Consider the following 16,201-nt stretch of genomic DNA (forward strand, 5'->3'; position numbering starts at 1 on the left):
GGCTTTCAGGAAACAGATGCTTACCCAAAAGACATCATAGATGAGAAGCCCTGAGAGGAGCAGGCAGGAAACCTTGAGGCTAGGCAGCCGAACAAAGGCGATCATGGCGACACAGAGACCCATGGCCAGAGCTGGGGAGAAGAGAGAGCAGTCAGGTTTGTGACTTTTCCCACAAGCTCTTCGGCTTATCCACCCAACAGTCTGTGGTTCCTTCCGAAGTCTGGGGGCTCTGAACTATAATTTTAGGCACTTATACCCACACTGTTGTGAAGTGTCCACTTCTGCTGGTTTGGATCTGCTGGGCCCCGAGAAGCATCCTGTCTCCCGCTAGATATGGTGCTGGACCATACAGCAGCAGGTCAGGCTCAGTTGAGACCTCCTTGCTTTCATTCCTGGCCATCCCCTGTTGCTGTGGCTGCACTGTCCTTGCTCTAGAGTCAACTGTGCCCTAGACCACATCCCTTTTCCTCCACTCAGGATGTCCTTCCAGCCAGTCACTCCTCTCTCTTTACAGGATTTTCTTTTATTAGAAATATTACACATTTGCATTGTATTTTAACACTCACATAAAGATCCCTCCTCAACAAAAAGGTCCTCTGAAGAGCTGTGGGTGTGAGCTGTCTCCAATTCCTTCTATTTTCCTTAATACTTACTACAAAAGCAGTAACTACATTATAGAAATATAGAAAACTAGAGAACACCGTTAAGGTTTCAAAACCTACATTGCCACTCTCCAGAGATGAACGGTGTAAAACATCTTCCCAGATTTTTTTTACACATGTATTTTTATACAGAAAATAAATTTTATTTCTCTGTAGGGAGACTGAAAAGTACAATGTGCTGTCATCTGTCAAGGACTATCTTGCTGTGTTGTAACATGGAGGGCATTACACGGTGAGCAAGCCATGTGTATTTTTAAAATACGAGATCACAAAATCATTTTTTTTTTTTTGGTACTGTGGATTAAACCCAGGGTGCCCTGCCTATCACATAGCTACACCCCCAGACCTTTTTATTTTGAGAGAAGATGTAGTGGCCAAGGCCAGCTTCAAATCCTCCTGCTTCAGTCTCCTGAGTAGCTGGGACTACAGAGGTGCATCACTGCTCCTGGCTAAAAAATTTTTTTTTTTTTTTTATACTGGGGATTAGTCCAGGGGTGTTATATTCTCTAGCCTTCTATATATTTTTAGGGTCTTGCTAAGTTGCTGAGGCTGCCTTAAAACTTGCAATCCTCCTGTCTCAGCCTCTCAAGTTACTGGAATTTCGAGCATCTGCCACCAAATCCAGCTAAAATCTGCTTTAAAGCCAACAATTGTGAGTTTCCATTTCAATGAATTTTCATCTCAATCAAATGTCTCTAATAGACTCCAGAGTGTCTCTCATATACAGTTTATCAAAGCCAGTATCCAGTCCAGGATTGTTTTGTCTTTTAAATCTTTTTCAATCAGCAGGGTTTTTAAAAAATATTTTTTTAGTTGTAGTTGAACATGATGCCTTTATTATTTTTATGTGGTGCTGAGGATTGAACCCAGGGCCTTCCATGTGCTAGGCGAGTGCTCTACCGCTGAGCCACAACCACAACCCCTTTGTCCTACAGAATGTCTTACTTTCCTGGTTTTTCCCTTATTGTGGTGGTTGGTTTTTTTCCTCTCTTCCACTCGCTTTCTGAAAGTCAGACATTATTACCTGAAGACTGACTAGATCACATTCACCTCTTTCACCCGTTCCTCAAAGGCTTCATCTCTGCTACTTCAGAGTTTCTTGGGGCTGCCAAGGACCCTCCTGTTGTTAAGCGCAGCAAGGAACCCTTGTGCTCATCTCAGCTGATCTGTACACACCATCGATGGCTTCCAGCTCCCTTCTCACGTGGCTTTCAGGAAAGTGCACACTCCTGGTTCCTCTCCTGTATCTGCTGCTCCTTTTTAGGTTTTGCCGTAGCTCTTCCTCAGTTCCCTAGACCCTGAACCTGCCCTCTCAATTTTGCTCTTATCTCTGCTTCACTTCCTTGATGATCTCCTCCAATCTCAGTCTATCACACATTTTTATATCCAGTCTGTATCTCAACGTTCAACTTCTGATTCATACAGACTAGGGCTAAGTGAAATATTTCCTTGAATGTCCAACAGGCCTCTCACATTTAATCGATCGCAAGTTCTTCTCTAAATTGGTTCCCACCAGAGTAGAGTGTCTATATTTATTCTCTTAGTTGTGCAGACCAAAATCTGTGGCTCATTTTTGGAATACTCTCTTATAACACTTGGTACAAGCTACACTGTCTCTAGCCTGGACTGCTACAGTAACCACCTGGTCTCTCTGCCTCTACCTGGCCCTATATAGTCTCTTCACACAGCAGAGGTTCTTAAACTTGAGCATCAAGAGAAGCTCCTAGGGGACAAGGTTCACTGCACACATATATCTATAATTTTTCAACAACCGCAGCACTGGCTTTTCCAGATATAATAAAGAAGCTCCATATTGTCTGAAAATTCCCAAGACTCCCTGATAGCTGAAAGTTAAGTTTATTTGTAAAGCTAAGTGTAAATTAACCAAAAGTGTTAGGGAAGTAAATTATAAATCGTAGTTATTTAGGTAGTCATTTTAAATTAATTATTGACATCTCTGTATCACCTTGTCTTCCACAACGAGGAAGGTCAGGGGTAAAGACAATAATATGTTAAACTGAGCTACAAGTGTTCTCAACAAGGAATATACAACCTGTAGGGTCTTAAGCAGTGCCCCTGTTCTTAGAGGACCTTGAGATATCCATACCTATGCAGACTAAGCACCAGAGTCTAGCATTTTAAAATAAATAAAAATATCAACTTTTTGATTCCTAGCACTAAACATTTCTTGGTGATAGGGTAGTAGCAACTGCTTTAAAATGAGGGGCTGGATTAGATATGTATCAAGACTCTGTTAGTCCCTAAACTGATCAGGGATGCACACAGTGAACCTGGTTCAACGATCCTTGAAACACTAAGTTGTGTGTACTCGAGATTCATCAGCTACACGTCTGTAATCCCAGTAGCTCAAGAGGCTGAGGCAGGAGGATTTTGAGTTCAAAGCCAGTCTATGCAACTTAGTGAGGACCTAAGCAACTCAATGAGACCCTGTCTCTAAATAAAATATACAAAAAAGGTTGGGGACGTGGCTCAGTGGTTAAGTGCCCCTGGTTTCAAACCCCAGTACCAAAACAAACAAACAAAACATCAGCTTGGGCTGGGGGTGTAGTTCAGTGGTACAGCGCTTGCCTGGTGCATTCCAGGCCCTGGGTTTGATTCCTAGCACCTCAACAGACAACCTATCAGCTTTTAGCCAACAGACCACCATGGACTGGTCAAATAATTCCAAGCTTTCCCAAATTTAAAAGGTTAATTTGCCACATGAAACTGAGAGTAGATGAAGAGTAGATGAAACAGCTCTAGGTTTCAGTTTAAGAAAATACTCAAGTCCACTTTTAGTATGAAAACTTCCTATAGCACTGCAAAACATCTATCAGCCTGTTTCCACCACACATTAACTTCAAAGGATAGCTGTTAACTAAAAATGCTCATTTAAAAAAACCTCACTCCCAAATCTCACTTGTCCACAAGATGAACTGATTCTGCAGAGGAGCCTTGGAAATTTAATTTCCATGCTGAGAGCAACCTATTTCAGGATGTTACAGATCAGGGCAAGAAAGCTACACTCTTGTAGTAGCAGAAAACAAGACAAACACGTATCAAATACTAATCTGAAAAAGAAAAACCTCAAAGGCTTTCTTAAAAATTCTATTCACAAAAGCAGCTTAGTGTAAACTGGTTAAAAAAAAAAGGTTCTTGTACAAATAGAGGGAAATTACAGCAACAATTGAAAATGCAGTGAAAAATCTACTGCGTAGGCCAATTAGGGCCTAAAAAATAAATTTATAATCCCTTTTATCAGGTTCTGTCCAAATTTGATCATGAACAGAACATCCTTGGTTTTGAATAAATTCTGATAGTTGATGCAAGTGTTTTAAACAAATCATAAATATAAAAACAAACACCTAACCCCCAATATTCTACTCAGCACACGTAAGGTCCGTCATGGAAAGCAGACAGATCCTATCTGCTTAACTTAGTCACTCCTGAAATTGAGGCCTGGACAGCAGGTATCACTTTGGGTGGTTCTGTGCTTAGAGACCCTGAATGACAACTCATGGTAACTGGCAGAGTACAGGCTTGGCAGCTGGATTAACCTCGCAATTGCTTGGAATGGTAACAGGAGTAGATGCCATCCATACCTGTAGTTTTCTGATTTTCAAATTCCTTCATTAAAAATTCTTTAAATAGTAAGTATAAAACTGATTATATTTAACCTGCTTCCCTTCTCAACCACCAAAGGAAAGGAAAAGGTGAGCAGATTTTATGAGACAGACAAGAGTCATTAGAAGTTTCTTGAGATTAGGAAAGTAAACTGAGAAAAATGACAGCAGGGTCTTAAAGTTTTCTAATGTTTCCAGAATGACTTGAAGAAGGGTAAGAGATTTTTGGAAAGGTATTTTCAAGGTGGTTTGGTAGTTAAGTAAGAAATATACACAGAAGCTCTGTAACTTAGAGTCTAAGTCACTTGTCTGAACACAGTTACTTCATTTGCAAACTGGGAACCATAACAGTTCCAACTTCCAAGAGTTATATTAAGGATTACATGAGGTAATTCAGTGGAGCACCCAGTGCATAAAAAGCACTCGATGAATTTTAGTTGTTATTGTCATTATTTCATCATCATCATCATCAATGAAGGGGAATTCTCATATGCTGTGCACAGGAGCATAAACTGCTATGGCTTTTCAAAACCCATATGTTATAGGAACTCCACGTCTAGGAATTCATCTTTAAAAAATTAGCTAGGTTGGGGGTGGGGATATAGTTCAGTGGCAGATCATGTATGAGGTCCTCAGTTTAATACCCAGTAGAGCAGGGGAAGCAGGGGAGAATCTAAGTGATCTGAAATATACCAAGAGGTAGAACAAGTATTTTTACCTCAGGATTATTTATAACAGAAAAAGATTAAAAAACAATCTAAAGATACAGCAATAATAAAATAATTCACACATTATTCATTAATAGCACAAAACAGGGGAAATAACTGATGAATGAATTAAAAAAACTTTGGTAATGGAATAATATTCAGTCATTAAAAAAAGAGCACCCATACAGGTTATGACATGTTTACAACTTAGAAAACATATTGCTAAGTGGAAGAAGTCAGACAAAAAAGGCCATGTAGATGTCCAAAATAGAGAAATCCAGATAGAACATAAGATGCCTGGGGCTACAGTGGGGTGGAGTCTGACAGCTCAGTACAGGTTTTAGGGTGTGAGGAATAAAAATGCTCCACAACTGACTGCAATGATGGTTCTGCAACTGCACAAACTTAAGTTATCCACAAAATCATGTTAAGTAAAATCAGTCTGTTTACATTTCGTTACTTACCATCCATGAGAAGCCAGTGGCCAGTGAGAACCCAGATGAGGACAAGCATGACAGACAAAGAGAAGGACAGTAACTCAGCAGCAGTGAAACGCCCGCAGCAACCAAAGGAAATCCTGGAAAACACACAGCATTTTACTAGAGGGGCAGGCGCACTGCATTCAGCACCCTGGCGCTTCATGATCAGAAGTCGGGATGGCTGGATGAGAATAGTAGGCAACACCTCGATACCTGGAAATCTAAAAGACCCAAGGGTGAACTATGAAAACTCCAGAGGAACTGTACTTTTCCTATTTGATAATATTATTATTATTTGGTACTGGGATTGACTGAACTCAATCACTGAGCCACATCCCCAGTCCTATTTTGTATTTAGAGGCAGGGTCTCACTGACTTGCTTAGTGCCTCGCCACTGCTGAGGCTGGTTTTGAACCTGTGATCCTCCTGACTCAGCCTCCTGAGCTGCTGGGATGACAGGCGTGTGCACCACTGTGCCCGGCAATAATGTACTTTTGAGACCAAATTATCAACATGGGTGTTTAAGAGTTGTGACAAGCTAGGCATAGTGGCACATGCCTGTAATTTCAATGACTCAAGAGGCTGAGGCAGAAAGATCTTGAGTTCAAGGACAACCTCAGCAACTCAAAATATAAATGAATACTGACTGGGGATGGAGTCAGTGGTAGAGCACATCTGGGTTTAATCTTCAGTACTATAATAAACAAGAACTCTGGAGAAGCTAAGAGGGAAAATTCTGTTCTTAAGTGGAAAACAAACTGAAGAATGCCAACAGTTCAATTCATTTAATAAAGGCAAATAAATATCTGTATGATGATACATATATTTGGTTATCACTAAAAATAAATAGATCACTAAAATAAATATATTTGGTTATCATCTGGTTATCCTGGGAAAATCAGCTGCTCCCAGTGAACATTTCCACATGCATACATAATACACCACATCCCCATTAGCATAAACTTAGTTCCCACAAGCAATGATTTTAGGAGCTGAGGTGTGAATGCTATCATTATGCCAAAGGGCACCCCAAAAGAAAGGCAAAGAATATCTGAATTGAACCACTGTGCTCACACCCGTTAGGTCACCAGTAAAGGAATGGAAGTGTTCACCAAAAGAAAACTGCTCCTCTTTCAAAATCTAAGCAGGGGCATAATTGCAAGGATTCCTAATTTCTAAGATTTGTTTTTATTTTCTCTGCCATGAAAAGGTACAAAAGGAAGTACTATATTCTAGTTTTAAAAGATCAAACATCTGGCTTCTCAATCTCTTGGTATTATTGTGCTTTGGTCAACACTAGAAATTTAAAACTCTTAATAGTGCTACCAAGCATGAAAGAAAAACACAAATTTATAACTAAGAGCAAAGTTCCAAGTCCTTACTTGTTCTGAGGTGAACAGGGTCTTGTTAAATACTGGCACATCGGGAGAAGAAGAAAAGCAAAAGCTATCGTTGCAAGAACTAGAGAAAGAAAGGGTATGGTTAATTTTTTTTTTTTAAAAGAAATCTATTATTTAAAAAATGGCATTTTTAGAAACAGTCATTTTCCAAAACAAGTGGAAATGATTTAATTGACCAGAGAATAATCTTTCTTTACTATTGAACAAATAACTTCCTTAAAACAAAAATACCTGGTTTGAATTAGGGATAATATGACAAGATTTTCTCATTCTCTCCTAACTCAGTAAGAAAAGATAAATAATGGTTTGGGGGATGACCTCCTAATAAGTTTGGTTTTTAAAATTTTTTTAATTTTGGTTTTTTTTTGGCATTTCCATTATCTCTTAGCTTGAAAACAGATCAGAGAGTTGACCCTTTAATTACTTTAATTAGCTAGCAATGTTTTTATCTACAGAAGCATTTGTAAAGGCTGCCAATGACCGCTACACCAAACGGGACCTTCTGGTAACCAAACCAATACTGTTCTGGTGTCATAAAGCTCATGAATATTCAAATCCCTAGCATTTTTTTCAGACTGTGTTGACAGGTCTGAATATCAGGTGGTTCATGAAGGAGGTCTAAAGGGTGTAAAAAACTGAAATATAATGAAGAAAAACTTGCATAATTTTTGAACAATTATCTTAAAAAAGGTGAATTTTTTTTTCCTTTCAGTGTGCTAAGAACAGAGAAACTCATTTACCTGCTGTACATATTGTAAAAACTACTTGAACTGAGTCAAAGAAGAAGAACATTACTAGGAGAGAGACGGATGCTCCAATTGGAAGAAACAGAGCCTGGGTAGAGTCAATTGTTTGGATACCTGAAAGACAGAAAATAGGACACGTTAACCACTTACTATACTAGGCTCTTGCATTTTATGTGTAACACGCACTATGTCCTTGCATTATATACATTAACTCATTAAAGTATGGTTCTTGGGATAACTACCTCATTATGGACTACCGAGGCCCCAGTGAGATTAGGAGCTCTCTGCTCTCCTCGGCACCTTCCCTGTACGGATGCCCAGGAAACACTTGTTGAATTACACAGCATTACCTTCTGGTGCCGACCATGTGAATAACAGGATGCAAAAACAAAACCAAACAAAAATCCCAGAATCAAGAACATTAACAGGCAGTGCTGGGAACAGTGGTATATATGTGTGATCCCTGTTACTGAGACTGAGGTAGGTGGATTACAAATAAGAAAGACTCTGTCTCAAAATGAAAATACCTGGGGATAGAGCTCAGGTGAAGTTCCTGGTTCAATCCCCAAGGGGAGAAGGAGGTACCATTAAGAGGTAGTAAAAATCCAGTTTAGTCCATTTGAGTGTATTTGTGGTCCTGCGTACAGGTTTGGTTAAAAGAGGTGATTTTAACCCAGTGACTAAAGTAATCTGTGGATTTAATATATTTACTCTGGTGGGGAGGATGATGAACAAGACTTAGCTGTAAACAGTGAATCAGAAAAATTATTTTCTGAGAACACTTTAAGGTACTAGAATGGGGATTAATGGGGGACAATGTCTTGGGATAGAACAGGATTTAGCACAGTGGTTCTCAAATTTTGGCTGCTCCCTGAAATAACTTGGAGAGGTGTTTTTTTTTTTTTTTTTTTTTTTTTTTAAATCAAAATGCCCAGGTTCAACCTCAGACCAATTAAACTGAAACCTCTGGGGATTACACCCAGCTGAAAACACTCCCCAGAAAACTTTAATTTTATCCAGGCTTAAGAACCACTAATAAAGTACTTGGTAGAGAAGGAAAACACGGGAAAATATGATAATCACTGAACGAAGAGGAAAAACTATGGGTTTTGTCTTATATGCTGCCTACTTCCAAATGAACTGTCCTGAGATGTCATCAAGAAAAGTGTATGATAGGGACCTAAGAAATAGTCATATGACTATTACAATAGAAATATTAGAAATAGCAGTTTCTCTTCAATAAATTAAGGCTACAAATAAAATATGCAACAGGGATGAACATAACTAGGTATGAAAGGTTGCAATGATGAACCAACGTTTAAAAACTATTCTGGGACTGGGGTTATGGCTCAGCAGTAAACTTGCCTAGCAAGTGAGGCCCTAGGTTCAATCCTCAGCACCACATAAAAATATATTAATTACTTAAAGATATTGTATCCAACTACAACTAAAAATAAATATTAAAAACAAACAAACAAACAAACTATTCTGAAGCATTTAAACTTGTCTGTTCCCCAAAAGCTATTTAGGGATTTTTGTGAAATAAAATATTAAATATTTCTTCAAAACAAAATTGCTTCTTGGCAGTTAGGTAAATGAGTCAAACAATTCATTTAGGGATGAGGCAGTTCAATTTAGGAAAAGTGATCTAGGTGTCATGACAAACAGAACTGATCTGGGAAATGGTTTGTCCTGAGCACAAGTTTGACTTGTGTGCCACACTTGGGCTGGGATGGGGGTGCTCTTAATAGTAGTTCAAAGAGGAACTAGAGAAAACTACAGATTTTCAGATGCCTTTCACAACAGAAAATAATGTTCCACAAAAGATCATTTACTACAAGAAACAAACTGTTTTATAAGAATCCATACATTTTAAAACACATACCCATATCTGCCTCTCTTTTGTAAAACAAAGCATCTTATAATCTACAGATAAACTATATTAGTTCAAAATATGAACAGAAAAATTAATTTCCTGGTAGAATATAAAGATTATAGTGACTACGGTATATAAGGTATGCTTACAATCTAAATTTTAGTCTATAATCAATATGTAAAACTAAATACAAAGATCCTTTCTAGAATGTTAAAAAAATGCAGATTTTCATTTCTGAAAACAGATTTAAACCAGGAGGCAATGTTACAAAGCAAATAAAGCTCCTTTAATTGCTGACAATATGCCACTTAAAATAATATACATGACTTCAATACTGAACTTCATAAAGGACAGGAGACAATGGTACCGAAAGGGAAGGAGTGAATTAATCAAAAATTCTAGCCACACTCCATTGACTTAAAAACAAACAAAACTGAGCAAAGTTAAACAGAGCAGCCATCACTGGGAAGACTTCCAAAGTCCAACTATGTTATTTTTAAAGTCCAAAATCAACTTAAGTGGGTGTGGTGATGGAATTAAAAATTATATATGGCGGGATGGGGTTGTGGCTCAGTGGTAGAGCACTTGCCTAGCATGTGTGAGGCTCTGGGTTTGATTCTCAGCACCACATATAAATAAATAAAATAAAAGTCCACTGACAACTAAAAAAGTATTTTTAAAAAAATTATATGTGGCAACATTATTTTTAGTATCCAATGGACTAAATTACTAATTTTATACCTTTTACCAAACACTTCTTATACATTAAGCAACAGGAGGGATAAAAAAAAAAACTTTCTAGATCTTATGGAATTTACAGTCTAAGTGGAAAAATTAAATAGATGTATGCCTACTCATGAAGAGAATTTCAATTGTACATTTCCATCAATCTTCATAGTTCAAATGTAAGTGAAGTAAAGGACTTTAAAATGTCACATAATGTGGGGTACGTGGCCTTTTCTTAAATGAAGGAATGACATGCCGGGGGAAAACTATACAGGCCTCTTGGGGCAGATGCAGGAGTTAGAACAAGTCAGTGGAAATCAGGAAGGACCTGGAGGGAAGTCCCTCCCTGCTGCAACTTTCTTTTTTTATTTTAACACTCACAGATAAGTAAAAAAAAAAAAAAACCAGGGACCTGAGTGGATCATCACATACCTAATACCAACCCTGGGCGCCTTGTTGTATCCCTCCTGTCACCACCCTCTCTCTTTCCCCCAAAGGGAACTGCTGTACTGACTTTTGATAATCTCTTCTTGCTTTGTTTTCCACCCAAGCAGGAACACTTAAATATACTCATGTTTATTTTGCCTGTTTTTTAAGCTTCATATATACTAGATTTGTAGTATGTATTTTTGTGTCTGGCTTATTTCATGCAACATTATTTCTGACAATCATCCATGCTGTTGTATCAGCTCAATTTCATTGTATGAATGTTAAAATTTATCCATAAATGTTTAACATTTGAGTTGTTTCTAATTTTTTGGCCTACTATAAACTGTGCTGCTTTTGAGTGTTCTGGTTATGGTTTTGGTGCACATGTGCTTATATTTGCAGGTATATAATTAAAAATGGGGCTGGGGCTGTAGCTCAGTGGTATAGTGCTTGCCTAGCAGCGTGTGTGAGGCACTGGGTTTGATCCTTAGCACCACATAAAAATAAACAAATAAAATCAAGGAATTCTGTCCATCTGTAACTACAAAAACAAACAAACAAAAAATTTAGGAGCAACACTGCTATGTCCAAGTGTATTTATTTATTTTTTAATTTTTAAAGGGAGGACAAAGGGCTTTTGGTGCTAGGGATTGAATCCAGGGCCTCATGCATGCTAGACAAGTGCTCTTCCATTGAGCTAAATCCCCAAGCACCCCTGGATGCTTGTATTTTTTCCTTTAGTAGATAATGCCAAAATGTTTTTTCAAAGAGATTGAGCCAATGTATATTCTCATTAGTAGTTCAAGAGGGTTCTCATTCTATATCCTAACATTTGGTGAGATCAGGGTTTAATTTTAGATATTCTGGTTTGTGTGTAACACTATTTCATTATGGGTGTAATTTCGGGTTTTTTAAGGAGCTGAGTGGTGCCTTGTTCTCCTCTCTCCCTGACTTCCCTGTTGAGCTGCCTAGACAGGTGGCGTATTACTATAACATGAAGTAGTAATTCCCCAGTCTGGTCCTACACTCTAGGGAACTCTGCAGGGATCAATATGAAGTAATATGACCTCCATTTTGTTAGTTCTGATATGAATCACAAGGTCCATCTAATCCATCAAGTCATCATTAACACTTCTTCTTCTAGCTTGTTTTATAATCAAGGCCAATTGAATCATTTCTGATATAACCATAGCATGTGACCTACACATAAACCTTCAACCTCGACTCTCCACCAATGATGCCGTCCTACACTTCTACTTTTCCCTACTCTCAAGCTTTTTTCACTCTTGAGTGGGCAACTGCAATGTTTTAAAGAAAACTCTCTATGTGGTCATTTTGTCCTCCAACAAGTCTGAAATACTCTCAGGAAAAAAAAAAAAATTGCTGAGGCTGGCCTTGAACTTGCAATCACTGCTGCCTCAGCCTCTGGAGTTGCTGAGATTACAGGCATGTGCCACCATGCTCAACTCTTAGAAAAATCTTAACACTAACACACTTTCCTTTTTTTAGAAACTTCCCACCAATTCTTCTGTGTGGTCAATCATTTTGGATTCCAATTTCCTTAGCAATCTCTTGTGTTTCTCTATTCATTTTCTGGTTGATATCTTATTTCTTTGATTCTTGATAAATATGACCAGTTTTCCATGCTATCCCTTCAATCTGGAATGTTATATTCCATAATCAAGTATTGACATTCTTTGCAAGGGCTAATTCTTTCATAATGTTACTGATTATGCGGAAGTAGATGGCATTTTTATCCTAATCTGTCCTTATCCCTTATGAAGGTATAAGTGGCTTGGAGTAGGTACTGAGGAAATCTGTGTCATCAGGGATAATTTAGTATAATACAGAAGGAAGATCTAAGAAAATGACTATTTAAGAAAGAAGTGTCCTATTCTATTTAGACTCCGATTAATAAAGAAAAAGAAAAAAAAGCAAAAAAAAAGGCAATGATACCCAGGTAACTTCTTTCCAATGCACGCTGAAAATAAAATTGCACTTATCTCTCAGGTTTCTATGATGCAATGTACAACAGATCTATACTCTGGCTTAACTACATATCTGCATATACGCTATATAACATAGGTCTTTTAAGAATAGTTTCATGAGCATAAAGTGATTTGGCCTGAAATGTTGACAGAAGATATGCTACTAGGTAGTAATTTAATTAGATTCCACAATGGGTTTAACCTTGTTCCAAGTTAAGTTATTGTTATATAATGATTTGGGTCAAAAGAAAAGACTCGCTATATTTAAATAATTCTACTGACTGTCTTTATCACACCCACTCTATACTGCTTGGGACAATGAAACACGTTCAACCGAGTTAAAACTAAACAAGTATAATTTGTTGACAGGGTAATACAGTAACTAAAGAAACTCATGTGGATATTAAGTGATCTTTTTCAACTTAACATCCATGGTCTTCCATTTATATTCTATCTGAATTTTAGTAGACTTACAGTGTTTCTTCCCCATTAGGTGGTGACTTTAACCTGTCATGCTCACTTTCTTCTCTGTGCCTGTAATTATATGCTCCTGTCTCCAGCAAGCCAAGTTCATTGTTTCAAATCAAGCTCATCCTTCTCCTGGAAAGAGACCTCACCTGAGCCAGTGTTGCTCTCCTGACTTGGCCCTTTACTCTTCGTACATGGATGTTGAAATGATTTCACCTCTAGAGCTTACTCTGACCCAGTAAGTGGCTTGTTCAGAAGAATTCTGAGGATCAATGAAAAAGAAAACCACAAAACACCTGTCCCGGGTATGGAAGGTGAAGTGGTATTTGCCCTCTTAGCACTTTAAAAAACATTTTGAAAAGAGCTGCTCTTATACTTTTGCATCTTTCAAAATATTTAATAGAATATTGAGTACTCAATACAAACCTGTCATTATCAAATCAGGTGCTCTCCCTGTTTCCTTCCCTTGGGATCAAACCCAGGACCTCACACATGGTGGGCAAGTCGTCTATCCAAGGAGCTCCACCCCCAACCCCAAGTCTCCTTATTTCTAATTTAATTCTTTCCATAATAAACATCATACCTTTCTATATCTATTGAGGTATAATTCATTTTATTTATTGAAAAAAAATTTTTTAGTTGTTGATAGACCTTTATTTATTTATACATGGTGCTGAGAACTGAACCCAGTGCCTCATCCATGTAAGGCAAGTGCACGCTGAACCATAGCCTTAGCTCAAGGTATAATTTATATACCATAAAATTCACCCGATTTAAGTGTATAATTCGATTTTTGAGGGGTGGGGTAAACTTTTCAACAGCGAACCCATCACCACAATCTAGTTTTTGAATATTTTCATCACCCCAATAAGACCCCTCAGTTTACAGTTACTTCTCCTTCCTATCTCTAGTCCCAGGCAAATCACTGGGACTAGAGATTTTGAAGTTCATCTCCACTGTAGCAAGTATTAGCACCTCACTCTTTTCTAAAAAAAATGCTACATAACATTACACTGTATGGATAGATCATATTTTGTTCATAAATTCATTGGTTTATGGACCTTTGGGTTGTTGTATTTTGGGGTTACTAATAACACTAATTGGGCTGGAGTAGTGGCTCAGTGGTAAAGAGCTTGCCTGGCATGTGTGAGGCACTGGGTTCAATTCTCAGCACCACATATTAATAAATAAAATAAAGATCCATTGAGAGACAGACAAACACACAAATAAATAAATAAATAAATATATGCTGCTTATCATTTGTCATACAGCCCACTTTTTTTTAAAAGCAAATATTCTCTTAAGATCTTAAATATCAGGAGAGATACACAAAATCATACTTATTTTCTTTTTGTAACTTTGTAAGTTACAAAAGAGTTAAATGATAAAGCCTTCAAAAATAACATACTTATTGTCTTATTTATCTTAATCATTGTGTATTTGTTTGCCTTAAACTGTGGATATTATAAAATATCGATTAATTTGTAAAATAAGCATTTGGTGACTTTTTTCAGCTCATTACGTACTTCAAGCAAACATCTTTGTTTGTTTTTTTTAGGTATACATGACAGTGCAATGTATTTTAAAGGCAGACATGTTTTAAGAGTAACTGAATGAACTTATGATTAACACAAAATTGTCAATCTCATCAAAGGATCTAAATATAGTCATATGCTGCGTGTAGTGGTGCATCCTTGTAATCCCACTGACTGGAGAGGCTGAGGCAGGAGGCCAGCCTGGGCAACTTAGTGAGACCCTCAGCAATTTAGCAACACCATTTCTCAAAATAAAAATGGGATGTAGTTCAGTGGTAAAGTGGTCCTGGATCTATCCCTAGTACCCCCCACCCATGCCTGGCCAAAAAAATCTACCCTGCACTAATCTCTCCTGCTTATTTTTAACAAAGACTCTCAGCAACAAGCTTTAAGGAATGAGTTTCTTGTATGCAAGAAATCAGTAGTTCAGACTGAGAACATAAAAATTTAACAGATTATAGCACAGAGTTTAGATTTTATTATAGTACCAAATCCTGACCAGTGAATGATTAACTGAGGGTTTAGAAAGAATCAAGGTAATTACATGGATGAAAATTAACTGATATAAAATGTCTTACTATTATTGGTGCTGTTGCCATTGAAAGACCCAGAAGAACTGTTATTGTCTTTCTCCTTATCTTGATTTTCAAAGTCCATATTAAGGGACCTGTGGAAAAAATTTTTATAGGTAAGTTTTAGTTTTGATTTACAAAGTAGCAGGTCAGAAAATCAGCAGAGACAATATTTTAAAATGCTTAGGCATCAGAAAAGAAAAGAAAGATCTCTTCTTTTAAATGTGGCAACTAGTTCTTGTTGCCACACTTAAAAAAAAAAATAACCTTCATTCCTTCCAATGTCAGCTCAAGAGTTTTCCTGACTGCACACAAAAGCATTCCCAAGTGGGTGAATCTCCTAGCAATGTTTTTGTTCACATCCTTAATTATTTCCTTATGATAAAAACCTGGAAAGAGAATGTTAGGTCAAAGGGCAAGCACATTTTGAGACTTTTAACATATCACACAAATGCTTCGAGAAAGGGTGCACCCAACGGACACTCCACAGCAGCATATGAGAACACTTCTTTTTCTGTCTCTACCTTGTCAGTGTGGATTCAACAACAAAGACTGAATTTCTTCTATTATCTGAAACTGTTCTAGTACTTATACATAGGATAGCACTATTAAATTTTTAACAAAACAATTTGTACATTCAAAGGAGGAAAAAGATGACATGTAAGAAAAATAAATTACATCTATGAGAAATTAATAGCATGTGTTAAGGAGAAAAAAGGAAGAAACAAAGAATTTGAAATAAAGTCAGATAATAACCCGGTATGGCCAAGGATATACAACTGGGACCTTCATACACTGCTTGTGGTAACATAAATTAATGTAGTCACTTTGGAAGACAGATCTGATTTCTAGCCACCAAAACTCTGAGAAAGTAAATTTCTGCTGTTTAAGCTATCCATTCTATAGTATTTTGTTATGGCAGCCTAAGCTAATAGAGATTAGAGATCATACTTCATATATGGAGACTTGTTTTATGCTCCCAAATGTGTT

At 37.5% G+C, this 16,201-nt stretch overlaps 1 protein-coding gene across 1 annotated transcript in view; it reads right to left on the reverse strand.

The window, feature by feature from the left end:
* Positions 1-16,201, reverse strand: part of Sppl3 (signal peptide peptidase like 3) — a 108,786-nt gene that overhangs the window by 5,584 nt on the left and 87,001 nt on the right. Inside the window, exons 3-7 of the mRNA XM_027923259.2 lie at positions 15,218-15,306; positions 7,612-7,731; positions 6,854-6,932; positions 5,457-5,569; positions 25-131 (exon numbers count right to left, since the gene is read on the reverse strand). Coding sequence (XP_027779060.1) covers positions 25-131; positions 5,457-5,569; positions 6,854-6,932; positions 7,612-7,731; positions 15,218-15,306 — 508 coding nt within the window. The remainder of the gene's footprint in view (positions 1-24; positions 132-5,456; positions 5,570-6,853; positions 6,933-7,611; positions 7,732-15,217; positions 15,307-16,201) is intronic.

This window comes from Marmota flaviventris, chromosome 1, assembly GCF_047511675.1.
Source record: "Marmota flaviventris isolate mMarFla1 chromosome 1, mMarFla1.hap1, whole genome shotgun sequence".
NCBI lineage: Eukaryota > Metazoa > Chordata > Mammalia > Rodentia > Sciuridae > Marmota > Marmota flaviventris.